Here is a 17,263-nt window from a genome sequence, read left to right as displayed (position 1 = left end):
GAAAAACAACAACATTTATTCTCTATTGAAATCTGCATCGTCCACTCCAAAGGTCACAATCTGAAGGTAACATCTGGTTTTGTTCCCTGTGGTTAACTCTGAGCATCAGTATGGTGGGATTTATCCACTACATCCACACCACTGTGGTTCAGTGTTGTCCTGATGGAGTAACAGCAGCCAGTATGATCCAGGCTTTAGCTGCTGGGTCTCTGTGTGACCTCTCAGACTGTTTAACAGATCAGACACAAAGAGAATCAGAGCAGCTCTGTTCTTTAAAGACAAACATGAACCCACTCAGGTCACACTTTCCCCACAGATATGAGCATCACTGTCCTCAAACAGCAAATGACCAAGTCGAACATTTGGATCTTTTCTCTTTCATTGTTTTCTTTTTAATGAATCTTTGTAACAATCTGAGGATGTTTCAGGTCATATTTATCCAGGAAACACAAACATGTAAAGGAGTCATCACAGCTCTCTGACCTCGTTGCTCCAGGTTCACCACTGAAGGCTGGATTGCTACCTTTGGACCGGTCACTCCTCACAGACGGACAGCTGGACCCTGCAGACTGTGACCTCTGACCTCTGCAGACACAAACATGATTGAAGCAGCTGTGATCACACAGACTGCAGATAATGCAGCTGTTTCCTGTCAGTAACATCCTCTTAGATTAGAGTTCAGCTTTTTACAGGAAAACTGGACAAAACTGATTTTTGTTACAAACTCATTTTCATTTCCTCTCAGCTCACAAACACAGTCAGACAATCAACCAGAGTCAACACTGATTATAATGTCAGTGCAGAATTATTTCTGTTACTCAGTGAGTTCAGCTCTCTGACCTCGTTGCTCCAGGTTCACCACTGAAGTTTGGATTTTGACCTTTGGACCAGTCACTCCTCACAGACGGACAGCTGGACCCTGCAGACTCTGCTCTGTCCTCCTCTTCCTCCATCATCGTCTTCAGTCAGTCTGAGAGGTAAACCACAAACACTCAGTGAGTTCACATTAACAGGAGGAACTGAGTTACAGTCGCTGACCTCTGACCCGTCATGTGACCATGAAACCAGGTCAATATGTCTGTAGGTTCAGTCATCCAGGTCATGTGATCTAAGGAGCTTGGAGAGAAAAGAGACGTCTTTAAGTTTCTGGAAGACGTTTCATCCGAGAAGCTTCTTCAGCTCTAAAACCAAACGGTGGAGAGTCCCAGATATTTAAACCTGAGAGGGAAAGAAAGCATGTCGCTGACCCACCACTGATGTTATTTCAAGGAGGAAACTGAGAGCCTTTGCACCAGGAGCACAAACATCAGCTCCAGCAATGATCCACTGATGTGTTTTTATTCCATGTATGAATGTTGTTATTGACAGAGATGACGTTTGTGTGTCAGTGATGCAGTGACTGTTGTTGTTACCTGTACAGGCTGGTTAGACTCTATGAAACAGATCATACAGATCTCTGCATGTTAGAAGAGACTATTAAAGGTCATGAATGAGACAAAGGCAGGGAGGCGTCCTTTACAGCTAAACAGCAGAGTGAGAGAACAGCCAGCACCTCTACATTTATCACATTATACAGCACATGTATGATACTGACAGGGATGAGAAGAATTTAGTGATTCTGATCCCATCATTGATATTACTTATTGATTCTCAGTAGCTCTGCTCTGACAGTCACCACCATCACTGAGCAGCATATCAAAGACATTTGTGCACATTAACTGCATGTTGTGGCTCAAATGTTTGTGCATGTTGGAGGCATTTCCTCTTTGTTGTGATCAGTGTTGGTCATTACTCAAAACAGTCATTATTACACATATTACACAGAACACTTTGATTAAAAGTAATGGAGTACGTTACTTCATTACTCCTCATAACATTACTTTGATGTTACTGTGTGAAATGAACAAATGAGCATGTAACAACATAAAGCTGAGGTACAGCCCCACACACCAACACAGATCCTGATGAGGTCACGTGATGTTTCTCTGAGTGTTTATGAACACAAATCAAAGATGAAACAGCACAAAGACACTTCAAAGTGATTCTACTGTAGAAACATGAACAGGTAGAAACCTGCAGCCTGACTGCTCATCACTTTGTTACCTGTTCAAGTTCAGCAGCAGCAGCTCACTTTATCACGGTGCTGGTCTGGGGTCAGTGTTTACTCAGCTTTAACCTCACTCTGGGTTCTTGGCTAGCTTAGCTTTAGCTTAGTGTTAGCATGCTGTGTGCTAGCTTAGCGTCAGAGCTCTGCAGGTGTCTCGTGTGTAAATATTAATCACAGTGACAGTAAAGGAGGTAAAGGGCTGTGACGTCATCACGTACGCTGCGTCCTCTGTGGGCTCTGAGTGAACTCAAAGTACAAACTACAAGTACACAAACACGAACGTAGCTCAGAGTGGCGGACACACTCGGCCTCGTTGGTCCAGCTGTGAGTCTGTTACCGTGAACTATGGAGCGGCAGATTTGTGCTGAACTAAGCTGCACACAGCTGATGTTAGCCAGGAAACATTACACACTGACTTTAATGGAGAGACCGGAAATACAAACACACACAGTTTGTTGTGTGAAGAAATCAAACACGAGCTGAACAAACAGTAAAGTTCCTAAAGACAAACTGTTAAAGGAGGAAACAAAGCAAACTCACAGTTTCTTCACACACCAACAACAAGCTCCACTCCACACCTGGACACTAAACACGGACACACAGGTGAGCTGCTTCCTGGAAGGAGGCGGGACTCCACCTGAAACTCAGCACAGGTGGGAGGGGCTCAGCTCTGTGTGTGCTGATGTGTTAACTTTAAAAATATGCCGTCTGACTGCTCAGACTGAGTCAGAGTAAAGTTCACATGCTGACGTGTGGAGACATTTAGTATTTAGTATTTAGTATTTATTTATTTATTGTCATTGTCAAGAACAATGAAATTGCGTTTGGGGCTTCCATACAACCCAAAAAAAGAAGAAAATAATAAATACCCCTTAAAACCCAAGTGTACATATTTAACCCAGTGTGACTCCAATGCAATAAGACAATCCTTAGCAATAATGTTCGTAGAAATTCAGACAAAGACCTGAGAAACATGACAAAATACAACAATGCACCCATTCAATATTATTGTACTGTGAGATATGATATCAGATATGATAGTTATCTATTTAAGAAAGGGGGGGGGGGGGGGCAGGAGGGGGAAGAGAATAAAGATATGATGCACCAATGCAGACCAGTTCATTGCTATTAAGAAGTTGGATATGGTTATTGTCCGTGAGAGGGGGGCAGAGAGTTCAGGAGCCTCACAGCCTGTGGATACAGGCTGTTGGCCAGTCTGGATGTTCTGGCCTGTATAGACCTGTACCTTCTCCCTGAGGGCAGCAGATGGAAAAGGTGGCGCGCAGGGTGATGTTGGTCCCGCAGGATACTGTGCACCCTCCTCAGACAGCGAGTGGGGAAGATATTACTGATCTCTGGCAGACTTGTTCCAATAATTCTGCCAGCTTCTTTCACCACCCGCTGGAGTGCTTGCTGATCGGCCTTGGTGCAGCTGGGGAACCACACTAGAAATCCATACGTCAGAACGCTGCTGATGGCACAGTTGTAGAAGTTCAACATCAGAGATCTGGGAATGTGTGCGCTCCGCAGTCTCCTCAGGTAGTAGAGGCGCTGTTGGGCCTTCCGTACAACTGAGGTGATATGGTTGCCCCAGGACAGGTCCTCGGTCACAGTTACCCCCAAGAATTTAAAACTGCTCACCCTCTCCACCGCCTCACTGCCAATGAAGAGAGGCAGATGGTTGTTATGACCCCTCTTCCGGAAATCTACAATGATCTCCTTGGTCTTTTTGGTGTTTAAGACCAAGTTATTGTCGTGGCACCATGACTCTAGTTGTTGCACCTCTGTCCTATAGTTTGTCTCATCATTGTTGGATATAAGTCCGAGCACTGTGGTGTCATCTGCAAACTTAACAATGAGATTGGACGCGCAGGAGGAAATACAGTCATGGGTGAAGAGAGTGTATAGCAGAGGGCTCAGAACACACCCCTGAGGGGCACCGGTGTTGACCACAAGGGTGGAAGAGGTGTTCTTACCCACTCTGACACTCTGTCTACGGTTAGTGAGGAAGTCCACAATCCAGTTGCACAGAGAGGAGTTAAGTCCCAGTTGGTGGAGTTTGGGACGTAGTTTGTATGGCCGGATGGTATTAAAAGCCGAGCTGTAGTCTACAAAGAGGAGCCGTGCATAGGTGTTCCTGTGTTCCAAGTGCTTCAGTAATGTGTGCAGCACTGTGGCGATCGCATCCTCGGTTGACCGGTGCGAGTCCAGGGATGGTGGAAAAGCAGCTCTGATGAAACCTTGTTGTAGCTGCAGGTGTGAACACACTGATCCCAGATCAGCTCTGCTGTATTTGTAACATGAACATTTCTGCTGCAAAGCTTCAAATGTTCAGCATGTTTCTCTGTTTCCAGTCTATAGATCCAGTCACATTTTCTACCTTCACCTGTGCAGTAAAGACTGAGAGCAGAGCTGAAAGCAAGCGTCCAATCAGTGAGCAGCATCAACACCTGAGCTTCATTCAGACTCTGTTATTGAAGATGTTGTTGGTACAAAGTTCATCTGCTGCTCACATGAATCCATGAAAGATTTATTTCACTGATGTTTCTTCAAAGCTCATTTCAACCTGTTGAAGTCATGAATGAAAGTGCAGACTGAGAGTGGATCACATGATGTTTGAGGTGTGTCATGTGACATGTTCAGTATTGTCACACATGTCTAGATTGTCCCTGATATCATAACTGCTCAAACACTGATGATTATATTTGAAGAATTATTCCTGATGGCAGCAAAGTTTGAATGGAGCTCTCTGTCTGTGCTGATTTGTCGCCCTCTGGAGGTCAAAGCACAAACTGCATGATGTCACTGTAACCACCACAGAGACAGGAAGTGTTTTTATGACTGAAACACTGAAATGATGCTAACGGCTGTCGTTAGGCTCACTGACAGCAGTGCTGATGTGTTCATGTCAAACACTGGCTCAGGTCAGACTCCTTCATCCTTCTCCAGCGTGAGGCCGCCCTCAGACCCACAGGAGCTCTGACCTTTGACCTCCTGACCCTAACCATTTTAGTCTTGTTGCATCTGCAAATCCATCCAAACTGTAGCCGAGCAAAAGAAGCTGGAAGTTGTTCTATGAATGATGTTGTTGAAGGAGCTTGGAAAGAAAAGCGTCTGGACTTCTTTAAGTTGCTTGAAGAGGGACATGGACGTCTTAACGCCCACTTACATCCTGGGACATTTGATCACAGGAAATCACATGATGGGGTGGGGCTAGATCTCACAATGGGTTCACCCAAAACCTTGGCTGATTGAGACCCACACCCGTTCTCACACCGTGGCTCGTGTGATTAGGTAGAGGATCAACAGGGGCTCCGTGTCCCTGAATTTAAACTGAATCTAAACACACCGTGCACAATGCCAAGTTAGATAATGGTTAAAAGAACAAGATAAGAATAAATAAAAAGATAAAATAAGGATAAGAAATAACTTAAAAAAATAAAATAAAAAGATAAATAACTGCAAATAAGTACAAATAAGTAACTGAAGACACGTGTGGTCTGCAGATGTCGATGTACATGGATGTACATGGAGTTTAATGTGCAAAATGAACTTAGTGTGCAAAGTGACCTGATGTGCAAACTGCAGTTTGAGGTCGGTCAGCTGTTCAGGAGTCTGATAGCAGTGGGGAAGATGGAGTTGTTGAGTCTGGATGTTCTACATTTCACACTTCTGAACCTTCGTCTCGAGGGCAGAGGTGTGTCTCTCCTCTGGACTCTGTGATGGTAGCTGCTCTGCAGAGAGGGCAGCGGGGTCCTGATGATCTTCTCCACAGTTGTTATCACTCTCTGCAGGCGTTTGCGGTTTGCAGTAGTGCTGCCGTACCATGCAGTGATGCAGCTGTCAGGCTGCTCTCCACAGTGCAGCTGTAGAACCTGCTGAGGATCTTGGCCAACATACCAAATTTCCTCAGCCTCCTCAGGAAATACAGCAGCTGCTGAGCCTTCTTGACCAGCTGTGTGAGTTTGAGTCCCTCACTGACTCAAACTCCTTCAGTGACACTTGCAGCCTTGCAGATTAGTTTGCTGATCCTGATGCATCTCTGGAGCTGATGCTGTCCCCCAGCAGACAACAACAACATAGATGCTCTCACTAGTCCACTTTACCCTCTAATCACATCTCTGACATCTGCAGGTTGCTCCATAGAGACTCTTGTGCAATGCCAGGTGTTTGTGTTTGTCTGTAGGTACACATTAGATATGACCATAGACGCACACACACAAGTGAACACAGCAGCACAGATGGTTTCCACCTGCTTCCCTCTTTCTTCACACAACTGTGAGGATGATGAAGAGGTTTCAGGACGAGGTGGTCAGCAAGCACAGGATAAAGCAGGGCCATGAAACTCTCTGGTGCAGCAGATGTTTAATCAGACTCAGCTTTAGGCTTCTTTTCCCACCTGGCAGCAAAGTAACAGCTTCACTAATGTGAACAGTCACAATGTTAAACGTTTCTATATCTTCATATATTTTTATCTGTTGATGCTGCAGAATAAAGTCTGTTAACAGAGTGCAGGATGTGTAGAGCAGGTCCAGCTCTCCCTTTACTGTGTCCACTTTCATCAGCCCCTGTGAAGTGACACAGAGTGCATGTGTGTCTGTCAGCTGTTGTTTGTTGTGAAGGATGGAACAAATGAACACACACTTTTAGAGAAATCTGAAAAAGCAACACGTGCTTGGGCTCCTTCTGTGCTCGTCTTCATTAATGCTGATCTTTCTTTCCTGTTTGTTCTTTGGCACAAGCTTCAGTCTTTTCTCCCAGGGCTCCTTCACACTTAGAAACACACCTACATTCATTTATACACAAACATCATGAAACAAAGGCTTTGTAAAAGAGGACACGAGATCCTCTCTGAACAGCACATTCATATCAAACACAGGACTGAACAGGATATACTGAGTCTGTGCTGTTTTCATTGTTACTTGCTGAGTATTTTTCCAGTGTTTGAAATGTGACTCAAGTCTGATTCTTCTACTGTGTGTGAACTCTAAGCAGCTGCATTAAACAGCTGCTTTTCAAACCAGGCTCAATCCTATGACTCTGTGAATGTAAACTTTTGTCACCTGCATGAATAACAATCCTTGATCTAGTCAGGACTGCAGTGCTCCTGTGATCCCAGCTTATAGATGGAGGCTAGCATGAGAGGCTCAGCAGCTAAAGCAGCACACCTGGGTCTCCCAGCCTATTAAAAGCAGCCCTTTGCTTCACCTGCTTCACTAAACATTATTATTATTATTTAAGCAGAGTGGTGTGATTCATGTAGGCATTGCTGTGTGACAGGAGGACTTTTCTTGAAACAGCTCGTGTGACGTGAGCTGACGTAAAAACAGTGATGTTAGCTTGATTCTCTTGGCTAAAACTATTTTAAAAAGAGGGTCAATCATGCAAATCTGCCAATAGAAGCCAAAGTTACAGCCCCTCAGAGTTTAAAGAGAAAAGGCCCGTTTCCAACACTCGGTTGTGCAAAGGGAAACAGGCCCACAGTGCCTGAGTGTGTGGGTAATTCTTCAAATAATATTCAAAAGCAAACATTTTTAAGCATGTAAATAAAATTCAATCATTTCTGCTCTTCAATACCTAAGAAATGAAAACTGGCAGATGGTCCCAAAATGTGAAACGCCTGGCTATCTGTGCATTTAGTGCTGCAAGTTTTCACTGTTTACCTTCAGAAGCATAAATCTCTGCACAGATAATGTTCATATGTGGATTCCTGGTTTTCTGCAGTTAATTGTGACCCAAAGCGTATTTTTAAAGTGGTTCCAGGCAATAAAGTCTAAAAATAAATACATCTACTTCCTTTTTCTGTGTTCCAGCCTCAGTGACTCTGACACAGTGCTGTAATATTTACACCTCTGATGAAAACAGAGTTTGTAGTTGCAGAGAAATACTCGACTCATTTTGGGCATTTACGAGCAGGAACCTCAGAAAGCCCCTCGCTGCTTCACTGGTTAAGAAGCAAAGCAAACATTAGTTCACAGTGATGTTAATTAAGGCCCAAAGTTTAGGAACGAACGTCAGCACTTCACTAATGAATGTAATGCTGATTCATGTGCTTGTTTTGTAATGTGCATGTTGTGCGTTGCTATTTCCCATATTCTTTGGCACTGATAGATGAAGAGTCTCAGGCAGGACCGAGGCTGCCAGCTGCTGACAGTGAGCAGGGAGAGAGCAGCAGAAGCTGGGCAAGAGCAGGGCACCTTCAGCCCCCTTCATCAGTCAGAAATCATTTGGGTGTCTGTGTGAAATGTCTGATTTTTAAAATCTTTTTGTAGACATATTTATTAAATGTTTAACAATTATATAGAAGAAAGACAATGTAAAGAACAAAACATGACAAAACAAAAATGAGTTGAAGTTATGAACTGTTTCTGAGAGACAAATAACACCAGGATCCTTTTTGTGTAGCTGACAGCTGGTAACTGTGCAGGGGCGGGTCTAGCAAAGTGTTGCCAGGGGGGCAGGTAGGGCATTAACAGGGAGAGGGGGGCACAAAGAAATACTTTTCTTTCTTATTCTCATTTAAAATGCTTTTAATAAATAATTATCTGAATCTTACAACAAACGTTTTCATCTGATGTAAAATGTATAGAAATCCATTATTGTACATAGTCATTTTTTAGGGTCCCATCATAATTTCTTCAGAAGTAAGTACTGCATATGATGCCAGTGTTTCCCACATTTTCTAGATTCTGCACCAGTACTGTGTGTAAAATGCATCAAAAAGTCAGTTTGATTCTTTCTCACCTGTCTTTCTGTCTCCTTTCACTTTTTAAAGGTTGCCATGTTAGAAAACATATTTTGCCCTGCCGTGCTGTTTATTGATGTGGCAAATGAAAGGTTTATGAAAACATATCTAAATCTGTCATCAGTAATCAGCAATGATCATGTCTCACCTCTAGTCTCTGTCTTAATGTCAGGTTTCCACCGTGTGTTGTAGATGTTCAGGAGGTTAACTCGACCAACAGTCTACTTCCTGTTTAGAATACCAGGACAGGGAGGATGGTGCAGGTTTAAGTTTATTAGACTGATGCATGTATACCAACAAGACAGCGTCCATCACTGTGACAACAGCGTTTGTTTTCATTCAAAGGCTTCATGGTTTTTCCTTTAATACCTGGGGGGCCGGTCTCCAGTCAAAATGCCCGGGACCATTTTTTGTCCCAGTCCAGCCCTGGTGTCAGATCTGCATGCAGTGTCAATGAGACGATCAACAACAGATCAGACAAAACACTCAGGCGGACACTCCTCTGTAGAAGGAAACATGGGAAGTGTGAGGTAATCAGTGCACAACATCACTTTGTATTTCAGGCTGTTTTTATATAGAACTTCAGCACCAATGTAAAAGTTCTGGTTTGAGGAAGATGAAGAACATTTTCAGGAAGGATGCCGTCTGCAAGCAGAGCTGCTTGAACCTCAGCGCTGAGGTCCAGACTACTTCCTGTGAAGCCACGTGATGTAAATCTGCTGCTGTAACTTCACAGTTTACTGAAGCTAAATGCAACTGAAGGAAACGGTTTCCAGGGCCTAATCCGTGGATCGACTTCCTTCGAGGCGTGGACGTCTATCAGCAGAGAATGTCCCTTAGTCTGTAACACAGTCAAATATATTCTCAAGTAATATTCAAGCATGCCATTCAACGTGTTAGTACGAGCTCGGGAGCAGCTTGGGAGAACAAGAAAACAGAGACTGCTTTAGATTGTCTTCCCAAATTGACTCAACTTTATTCTCAAGTACAACAGTTTATATAGAGGGTAAAATTCATGAGACAGCAGATTATCAGTTTAAACCAGTACAGACCAAGATAAGGGAGCGTCTTCCTGCCCTTGGGTGAAGAAGCATCCTTTGTATAGTGTATCAGTTCAGCTACAATTGTGATTATCTCAGCGACATATTTTCAAGGCACAAAACAAAGAGTTCTTACATTAGTGAAATCTGAAACAAACCATTTGGCCTTCAACAGGCGTCTAAAAGATTAAGAAACTAATGTAGCTGAGGGAGTGATCTCTGTGGTATTTCAACCTTGTACCAGCCTGTGATTCTCACACATCAATTCTTGGGTCAAAGAGAAAAATAACTAAAACAAAGGGGCCTTATTGAATGACAGAGTTTTCCTGCATAATGTCACTATAAAACAATATCCAGTAAATGCTACCATGGTACTAAAATACCTAACAGTTCCCCTCTTTTATTATTTTTAAAAATAATAACTCAAATAGAAAGGAAAAATCACAAATGTAATAACATAATATAAAAAGCAAATCATAAAATGTAATAGTTCACAACCTAATGTTCAATATACACATCAGGAACATCATTGGTAACATCTGGCACATCCTCAGGATCAATTTGTGCTAATTGCAAATACATTGAAGTAGCTGTACTAGTAGCTATATGGGTTATCATTGAGCGTACACAGGGTATCATGGTTTATTGGTGGTGTCTGTGTTGCTTTCTACTGATTTTAGAGAACGTGAGGAGTGTACTAGGTGGGTGTCTTGCCAAGTGGAGCATGAGGTATTGTCAGCAAAATGTGGCTTGCAGAAATGTGAACAGGGTTGCAGTTTACAATACGAAATAGTAAATAAAAATCCTAAGGTTAATGCAGTAGATATGATTAATAACCTAAATATATAAAAAAGACAGTTCTTTAGTCGTCTCCTGGCCTGGTCCCAGGTTTGAGAGACACCGTATAAGCGTCGTGTGATGACAATGGGCATTTCATTTTCTCCATTATCAGGATGAAACGAGTCTATCTTTATCAGGTTAGACATTGTGTGGTACTCTAGGCTTTCTGTTCCTGCTGGATGTTCGAGTACCTTATTGTTGTTCAGGCGGGGGATCAAAGGGCTTTCTGAGTCTTGGCTCTTTCAGGCGTTGTGTGTTAATCAGTGATTGTGTGTGTGTAGGTGTATTGAATCCGGGCGCTGGCTCGCCTGAGTCGTCATCTACTTGATCCGACGCCTTAGGTGGTTTGGTGGGGCTGGTCTTAACCCTGCTGGCATGAATCCACTGAGGTTGTCCGTCTTTTAGGATGCTGGTTCTCGTCACTGCAAGTACAGTCTGGGGGCTGGAACACGCGGCCTCCCCGAGTGCCCTTGGTTTTAGCGACTTTACCAACACCGCATCTCCTGGTTTCCACGGATGGGTTGGATCTATGGAAGGGAGAGGCTGAGAGAGACAAACTTTCTGATAGTTATTATTCAGTGTTTCTACCAGGTTATGAACATAGTCAGACAATGCAGTGTCTATGTCCCCTTCCAATAGCGGTGCCCCTCTGGAGGCTGACCATGGTGTTGGAAACGGTCTTCCCATGATTATTTCAAATGGAGATAATTTGGTTGCTGCGGATGGAGTCATTCTAATCTCGCAGAGGATTTGAGGAAGTAGTTTGATCCAGGTCATTCCTGTTTCTATCATTGCTTTAGTCAGGCGATTTTTTATGGTCCTATTCATTCTTTCTACAACTCCTGAACTCTGAGGATGGTATGGCACATGATATTTCCAGTCTATTGCTAGAGTTTTAGCACACTTTTGAATTACTTCTGATGTGAATGAAGGTCCTCTATCACTGTTAATTTGGTGAGGTATTCCAAATCTGGGTATTATTTCATTGCATTCTATCATATATTTTTTACAGGACTTTTTAATCAGCCTACTTTCCTTATCACAAATAGTATTTAACATTTCTACTGACCTGTTTTCTGGCGATAATCGTTCGGGATAGGGCTCCGGAAATACATTAGGATGCATTAAACTTATAGTTCTTAAGTTCGAGACGAAATCAGTCACGTAAGCACTTCCGCATGTTCTGGATACGTAATCATGGAAGTCTTCATTGATTCGCGAGCGTGGGTTAAACGTAACCGGAAGTGGGAGTCGTACGGAGCCGCTATTTGTGATTTTATATTTAATTTTTTTCGGTTTTACAGTTAATTTTGATTTTTTTATCGGACCCGTCTAAGGTCTTTGAATTATTCTGACCCATGGTCAGTGATTTCCAGAGGGGTTTAGACGCTTTGAAGGATTTAAGTTAGTTTTTATTTTTGCTGTGGCACACCTGAGGTTACTTGATTTTTTGCTAGCAATTTTATCTTTTTAGTGAGCAACTTCTCACTTTTTAACGAGCAACTTCTCGTTTTATGACCCCAGGCAACTTCCTGTGTCCTTTCTGCTGGTGAGCAACTTCTTAGTTTATGACAGCAGGCAACTTCCTGTGTCCTTTCTGCTTTTATTTACAAAACAACAGGCAACTTCCTGTGTTTCTATGTGGGCCACTAACGAAGGCTCCTCAGTGTATCCCACTTGTTACTATGTGGGCCACTGAAGAAGGCCTCGTCAGCGTATCCCGTTTCTATGTGGATCACTGAGAAAGGCATAACACAGTCTTATAAAATAAAAGACGAGTGCCTACCTTCGTCAGGATCCCACTTCTGACACCAAAATTGAAGGAAACTGTTTCCAGGGCCTAATCCGTGGATCGACTTCCTTCGAGGCGTGGACGTCTATCAGCAGAGATTGTACCTTCACCTATCAGCAGAGAATGTCCCTTAGTCTGTAACACAGTCAAATATATTCTCAAGTAATATTCAAGCATGCCATTCAGCGTGTTAGTACGAGCTCGGGAGCAGCTTGGGAGAACAAGAAAACAGAGACTGCTTCAGGTTGTCTTCCCAAATTGACTCAACTTTATTCACAAGTACAACAGTTTATATAGAGGGACAAATTCATGAGACAGCAGATTATCAGTTTAAACCAGTACAGACCAAGATAAGGCAGCGTCTTCCTGCCCTTGGGTGAAGAAGCATCCTTTGTATAGTGTATCAGTTCAGCTACAATTGTGATTATCTCAGCGACATATTTTCAAGGCACGAAATAAAGAGTTCTTTCATTAGTGAATTCTGAAACAAACCATTTGGCCTTCAAGAGGCGTCTAAAAGATTAAGAAACTAATGTAGCTGAGGGAGTGATCTCTGTGGTATTTCAACCTTGTACCAGCCTGTGATTCTCACACATCAATTCTTGGGTCAAAGAGAAAAATAACTAAAACAAAGGGGCCTTATTGAATGACAGAGTTTTCCTGTATAATGTCACTATAAAACAATATCCAGTAAATGCTCCCATGGTGCTAAAATACCTAACAGCAACGTTACCATATAATCTGTTTTCAACAAAGGTTTCACTCCGTCCGGTGTTGATGGAATGATTCAGGCCGTACTCGTCAGGCTTCCCGTCGACCACACGCATTTCAGTCACAAACCCCGTGACTGACAACAAGGGAAACAGCAGAAGAAAAGATGTGAAAAATACTGGATGATGATGATGGAGGATTAACCGCGGTGGCTAAACTGTTTCCTGTCTTTGTGGGCGTACTCACAGGGAAGTTTCCAGGCACGTCAGTCTTGGTGGCTAAAGTCTCCATTTTCCAACATGTATCGCTACAGGTGCAAAGACACAACATTAATCATCAGTGTAAATATTTTAATGCTGTCCAAACGGTGTTTGCTTTGTCTGTCCTCTCGCGCTCACAGAGGAAACGAGGACGCCACCTTCAACCCATCTTCAGTTGGCTCAACCATGGCCGGACTTCCTGTTGGCTTTGTGACAGCAAACCACTTGAAATGAGAGCAAACTGCAGTCAAGCACCACTTACAGCAACCTGTGGACACGCAAATGGAAAGCACTGAGAATCATACAGAAGCATGAGAGCTGTTTATTGTAACACGTGTGTGTGTGTGTGTGTGTGTGTGTGTGTGTGTGTGTGTGTGTGTGTGTGTGTGCACATTAATAATACACTGATGTATGTTAGTTTGATTTATGCTATATCTGAGAAAACAACTGCAGAATTTTACATCAAAGTTTCCAAAGCTGATGTTTTGTTGTTCACTCTGTTTTATATTCATATAGTTTGTTGTTTTTAAATCAGTGGACAAAATAAATATTATCACACAAAATCCAGGGTGAAACATAACCAAATAACCTAAATGGTGAAGTCATTATAGAAGTACATGTTGCAAAGGTCAGCCTCCTGTATAGACTGCTAAACTGTCTGGGGGGGCCCTGCCTGTCCTCGTTGGATAAGCTCCACCCCTTTTCCATAAGACGGAGACATTTGTATGAAAATAGATGGGCAGTAAAATAAAAAATAAAAAATATTATGGATGACTCTGTAAATCAAAGTCGGCCTGAGGCAGAAGCAGAAACCATGAGGAGCACAGCACCACTCCCAGAAGGGCACGAAGTGAAGCCATAGCTGCTGAAGAGTGAAGACGTGATGATGGAGGAGATCACAGATGAAGATCTGCTGCCTGCTGACTCTTTATATAGAAGAGTGAGACTATCTCCCCACCAGCAGCTGCACTTATACAAACCCCAGGTGCTGGGATGGCTTTGAACATGTGACATTTTCTGCAAACACATGGACAGTTTCATAAGCACAAAGATTATTCCTGCAGCGGCAGAATCGTATCCACTGTGTGAGAGGTGAACGTCAGACAGTTCTTAGAAAATGTAGTTTCTCTTTAAGCTTTTAACGTCTCTTTTACCCCCATTTGTCTAAAACTACTTGACAGCCCTTCATGTCAGAGGTTTATTACCTGTGCAGGATGGAGCACATGGTCTCAGTCAGGCTGGACACGATCACTCCTACAGGAAGTAAATGTGATTTTATTTCACCTGTGAAATGATGAAAAACAGCAGAATAGCTCACGCTAACAAACGGGTGTTGAAATGTTTCATTTTCTGCTGTTTCACAGGTCAAAAAGGGCGTCGAAGCAAACTGAAGCTGAGCTGCTGCTGCTGTTGTAGTGCAGCATCTGCTGTGTGCTTCATCAGAGAACCTTCTGGACACAGCAGACAGAGGCTGCTGCCACTGAAGTCCATCTGCTAGAGAGCTTTAAACACTGGTTATTGAAGTGGCTTTGATGATACTGATACACAGTCTTTGCTGCTGTCACAGGACAGGGATCCACCAGGGAGTAGTTGTCAGGATAAAGAGCCTTCGCTTCTCTAAATATAAACTGGATACTTGTAGGAAACTTTGGGAAGCAGCATTTTTCCTCATATCGTCTAAACTGAAGTTAGCTCAGGTGCTTCTTCCATACTTGCTCTGCAGAAAGCCAAAGAGTTTGGAGCTCTGCAAACATTTGCAGCACAGCTGGATGTTTGTAACTTTGGTCACCTCTGTATCATCCCTCAGATTCTTTCTGCACAGCTTTGAAACCACGACAGCACGAGTGATGCTGAGGAGACGTCCAGTTTAAACAGACCTTTATTCCTGGAACACAAACACATGAAGTGATGCTGCTAAAGAAGAACATTTAATCGCACTAATGAATCAAGCATCTGTTTGTCTGTCAGTCTGTCAACAGTTCCTCTGATCGACTTCAGACTTGGTGGGTGTTTTGTTTTTGCAGCGGTCAAAGTCGATCAGCGTGTTGCTTTGTCTGCTGTAAATCTGCCTGTACAAAGGGAAACATGCATGTTTTACATGCAAACTCACAACATGGCTGCATTTTTGTGATTATGTGTATTTTATATTGATTTATTCTATTATGTTTTGTATATGAATCTTTACAAGTGTGTCGATACAAAGGCTTGATTAAAACAAAGGTCTCAGCTGTGCTGTTAGGGATGCTCTCATATTTGTTTCAAATGTAATAAATCAAAGGATTTCAGGCTTTTCATCCTTTTTATTTGTTTGGTTCTAACAGCAGCTGGATAAAAACATGCAGGTGATGAATATAATTGTGTGATATTATGAGCATTGTGAATAAAGAAAGAGCAGAGATAGTAAAAAGGAAACAGGTGATGGACGTGAGATTTTCAGAACAAAAGCTCCTCAGTGAGACGATCACCTGGACACAAGGTCAGGCAGCTGGGACTCATCTAGAGAGCAAAATGGAAAAGTGATCTGTGCAGAACATCACTGTTGATTGCAGTTATTTACATCAGACTTCTTCTCTGAGATAAGAGCACCGTTTCTGGGAAAGATGACAGTATTTCCAGGCTGGATGCTGTTTGCAGGGAGAACTGAATGAAACTCTCCTGCACCTCAGCGCTGAGGTCCACACCTGTGAACACAGATGAGGTCAATCTGCTGCAGCACGTAGAGCTTTACTGATCAGCAGGTTCAAAGGATTCAGCAGAGCGTAGAGTCAGAGCTAAACGCCACATCACCATAGAGTTTGTTAACAACAGCTTTCTTTGCCCTTTGTCTCGATGGACTGAATCAGGGATACTCGTCATACTTCACCTCAACCACGTCACTGAGAGACCCCAGCCTGACACAGCAGCAGAGATGATGAAAGCAGAAACAGCAAACAGATGCTTCAGTTGTGTTTCTCTGTGTGTGTGCGCTCACGCCCACTTGTGTGTGTGAACTTTCCACGTACCTCAGCTTGTTTCTCCAACATGAGCCATCAGGGCTGAAAAACATCACTAACACATGAATTCTTTCTCTTTTTGTTATCACCTGTGATCATGTGTCTCATGTTTCTGTCATTCACCAGTTCTTGTAGAGTTACGTGTAACTAGACTTCTGTGGGACGTAAATGATTGTTTTGTATGCAGATCTGTACAAAGGATGGAAACACTTGATTACAAAGGAGATCTCAGCTGTGTTGTTGTGGATGGACTTCAACGTATTTGTTAAAAAAGAGAATAAAGCAAAGTGTTTTAGCTGTTTGGGAGTTTTTGTTTGATTCCATTCAGTTTTATTTCTATGGAGTCAAATAATAAGAAAGGCTCTAGAACAGCCCTGAGTTTGTCCAGGTGACACTCCTCTGAAGAACAAAGACAAAGAGGAAGAAGGGGACTCATTTTCAAGTCTTGTTTCTTTCAAAATAAAAGCTGAAATGTTTTGGAAGCATGATAATATTTCAGCCAGGATGCCGTCTCCAAGGAGACCTGCACCTCAGCGCTGAGCTCCACATCACGCCCTGTGAAAGCACAGATATAAATCTGCTGCAGTGAGAAGAACTTTACCCAACACAAGTGTAGAAGTAGACATTTGACTTTACCTACAACCTGTTAACAACAAAGCTTTCATTGCCTCTGCTGTTGATGTCATGTAGGACTAATCATACTTCACATCAGCCATGCACACGTCAGAGGATCTCCAGGCTTTCAGTAAGTGGAAGCTACCATGGATAGAAAGAC

At 42.9% G+C, this 17,263-nt stretch overlaps 1 protein-coding gene and 1 long non-coding RNA gene across 2 annotated transcripts in view; both read right to left on the bottom strand.

Moving 5' to 3' along the window:
• The window catches only part of LOC309704923 (uncharacterized protein), a 535,689-nt gene that overhangs the window by 254,479 nt on the left and 263,947 nt on the right, over positions 1 to 17,263 (bottom strand). Inside the window, exon 6 of the mRNA XM_082530433.1 lies at positions 484 to 585. Within this exon, the coding sequence (XP_082386559.1) occupies positions 484 to 585 (102 nt within the window). The remainder of the gene's footprint in view (positions 1 to 483; positions 586 to 17,263) is intronic.
• LOC309705058 lies at positions 13,271 to 13,761 on the bottom strand. The gene is made up of 3 exons (XR_014276467.1): positions 13,634 to 13,761; positions 13,482 to 13,542; positions 13,271 to 13,371 (listed from the first exon to the last, which is right to left on the bottom strand). It is a non-coding gene; the product is annotated as an uncharacterized lncRNA (long non-coding RNA).

The sequence above is a fragment of the Aulonocara stuartgranti genome (genome assembly GCF_965226115.1).
Source record: "Aulonocara stuartgranti genome assembly, chromosome: 4".
Classification (NCBI taxonomy): domain Eukaryota; kingdom Metazoa; phylum Chordata; class Actinopteri; order Cichliformes; family Cichlidae; genus Aulonocara; species Aulonocara stuartgranti.
The sequence above is the reverse complement of the archived record's forward strand: the minus strand, read 5'-3'. Positions and strand labels throughout refer to the sequence as shown.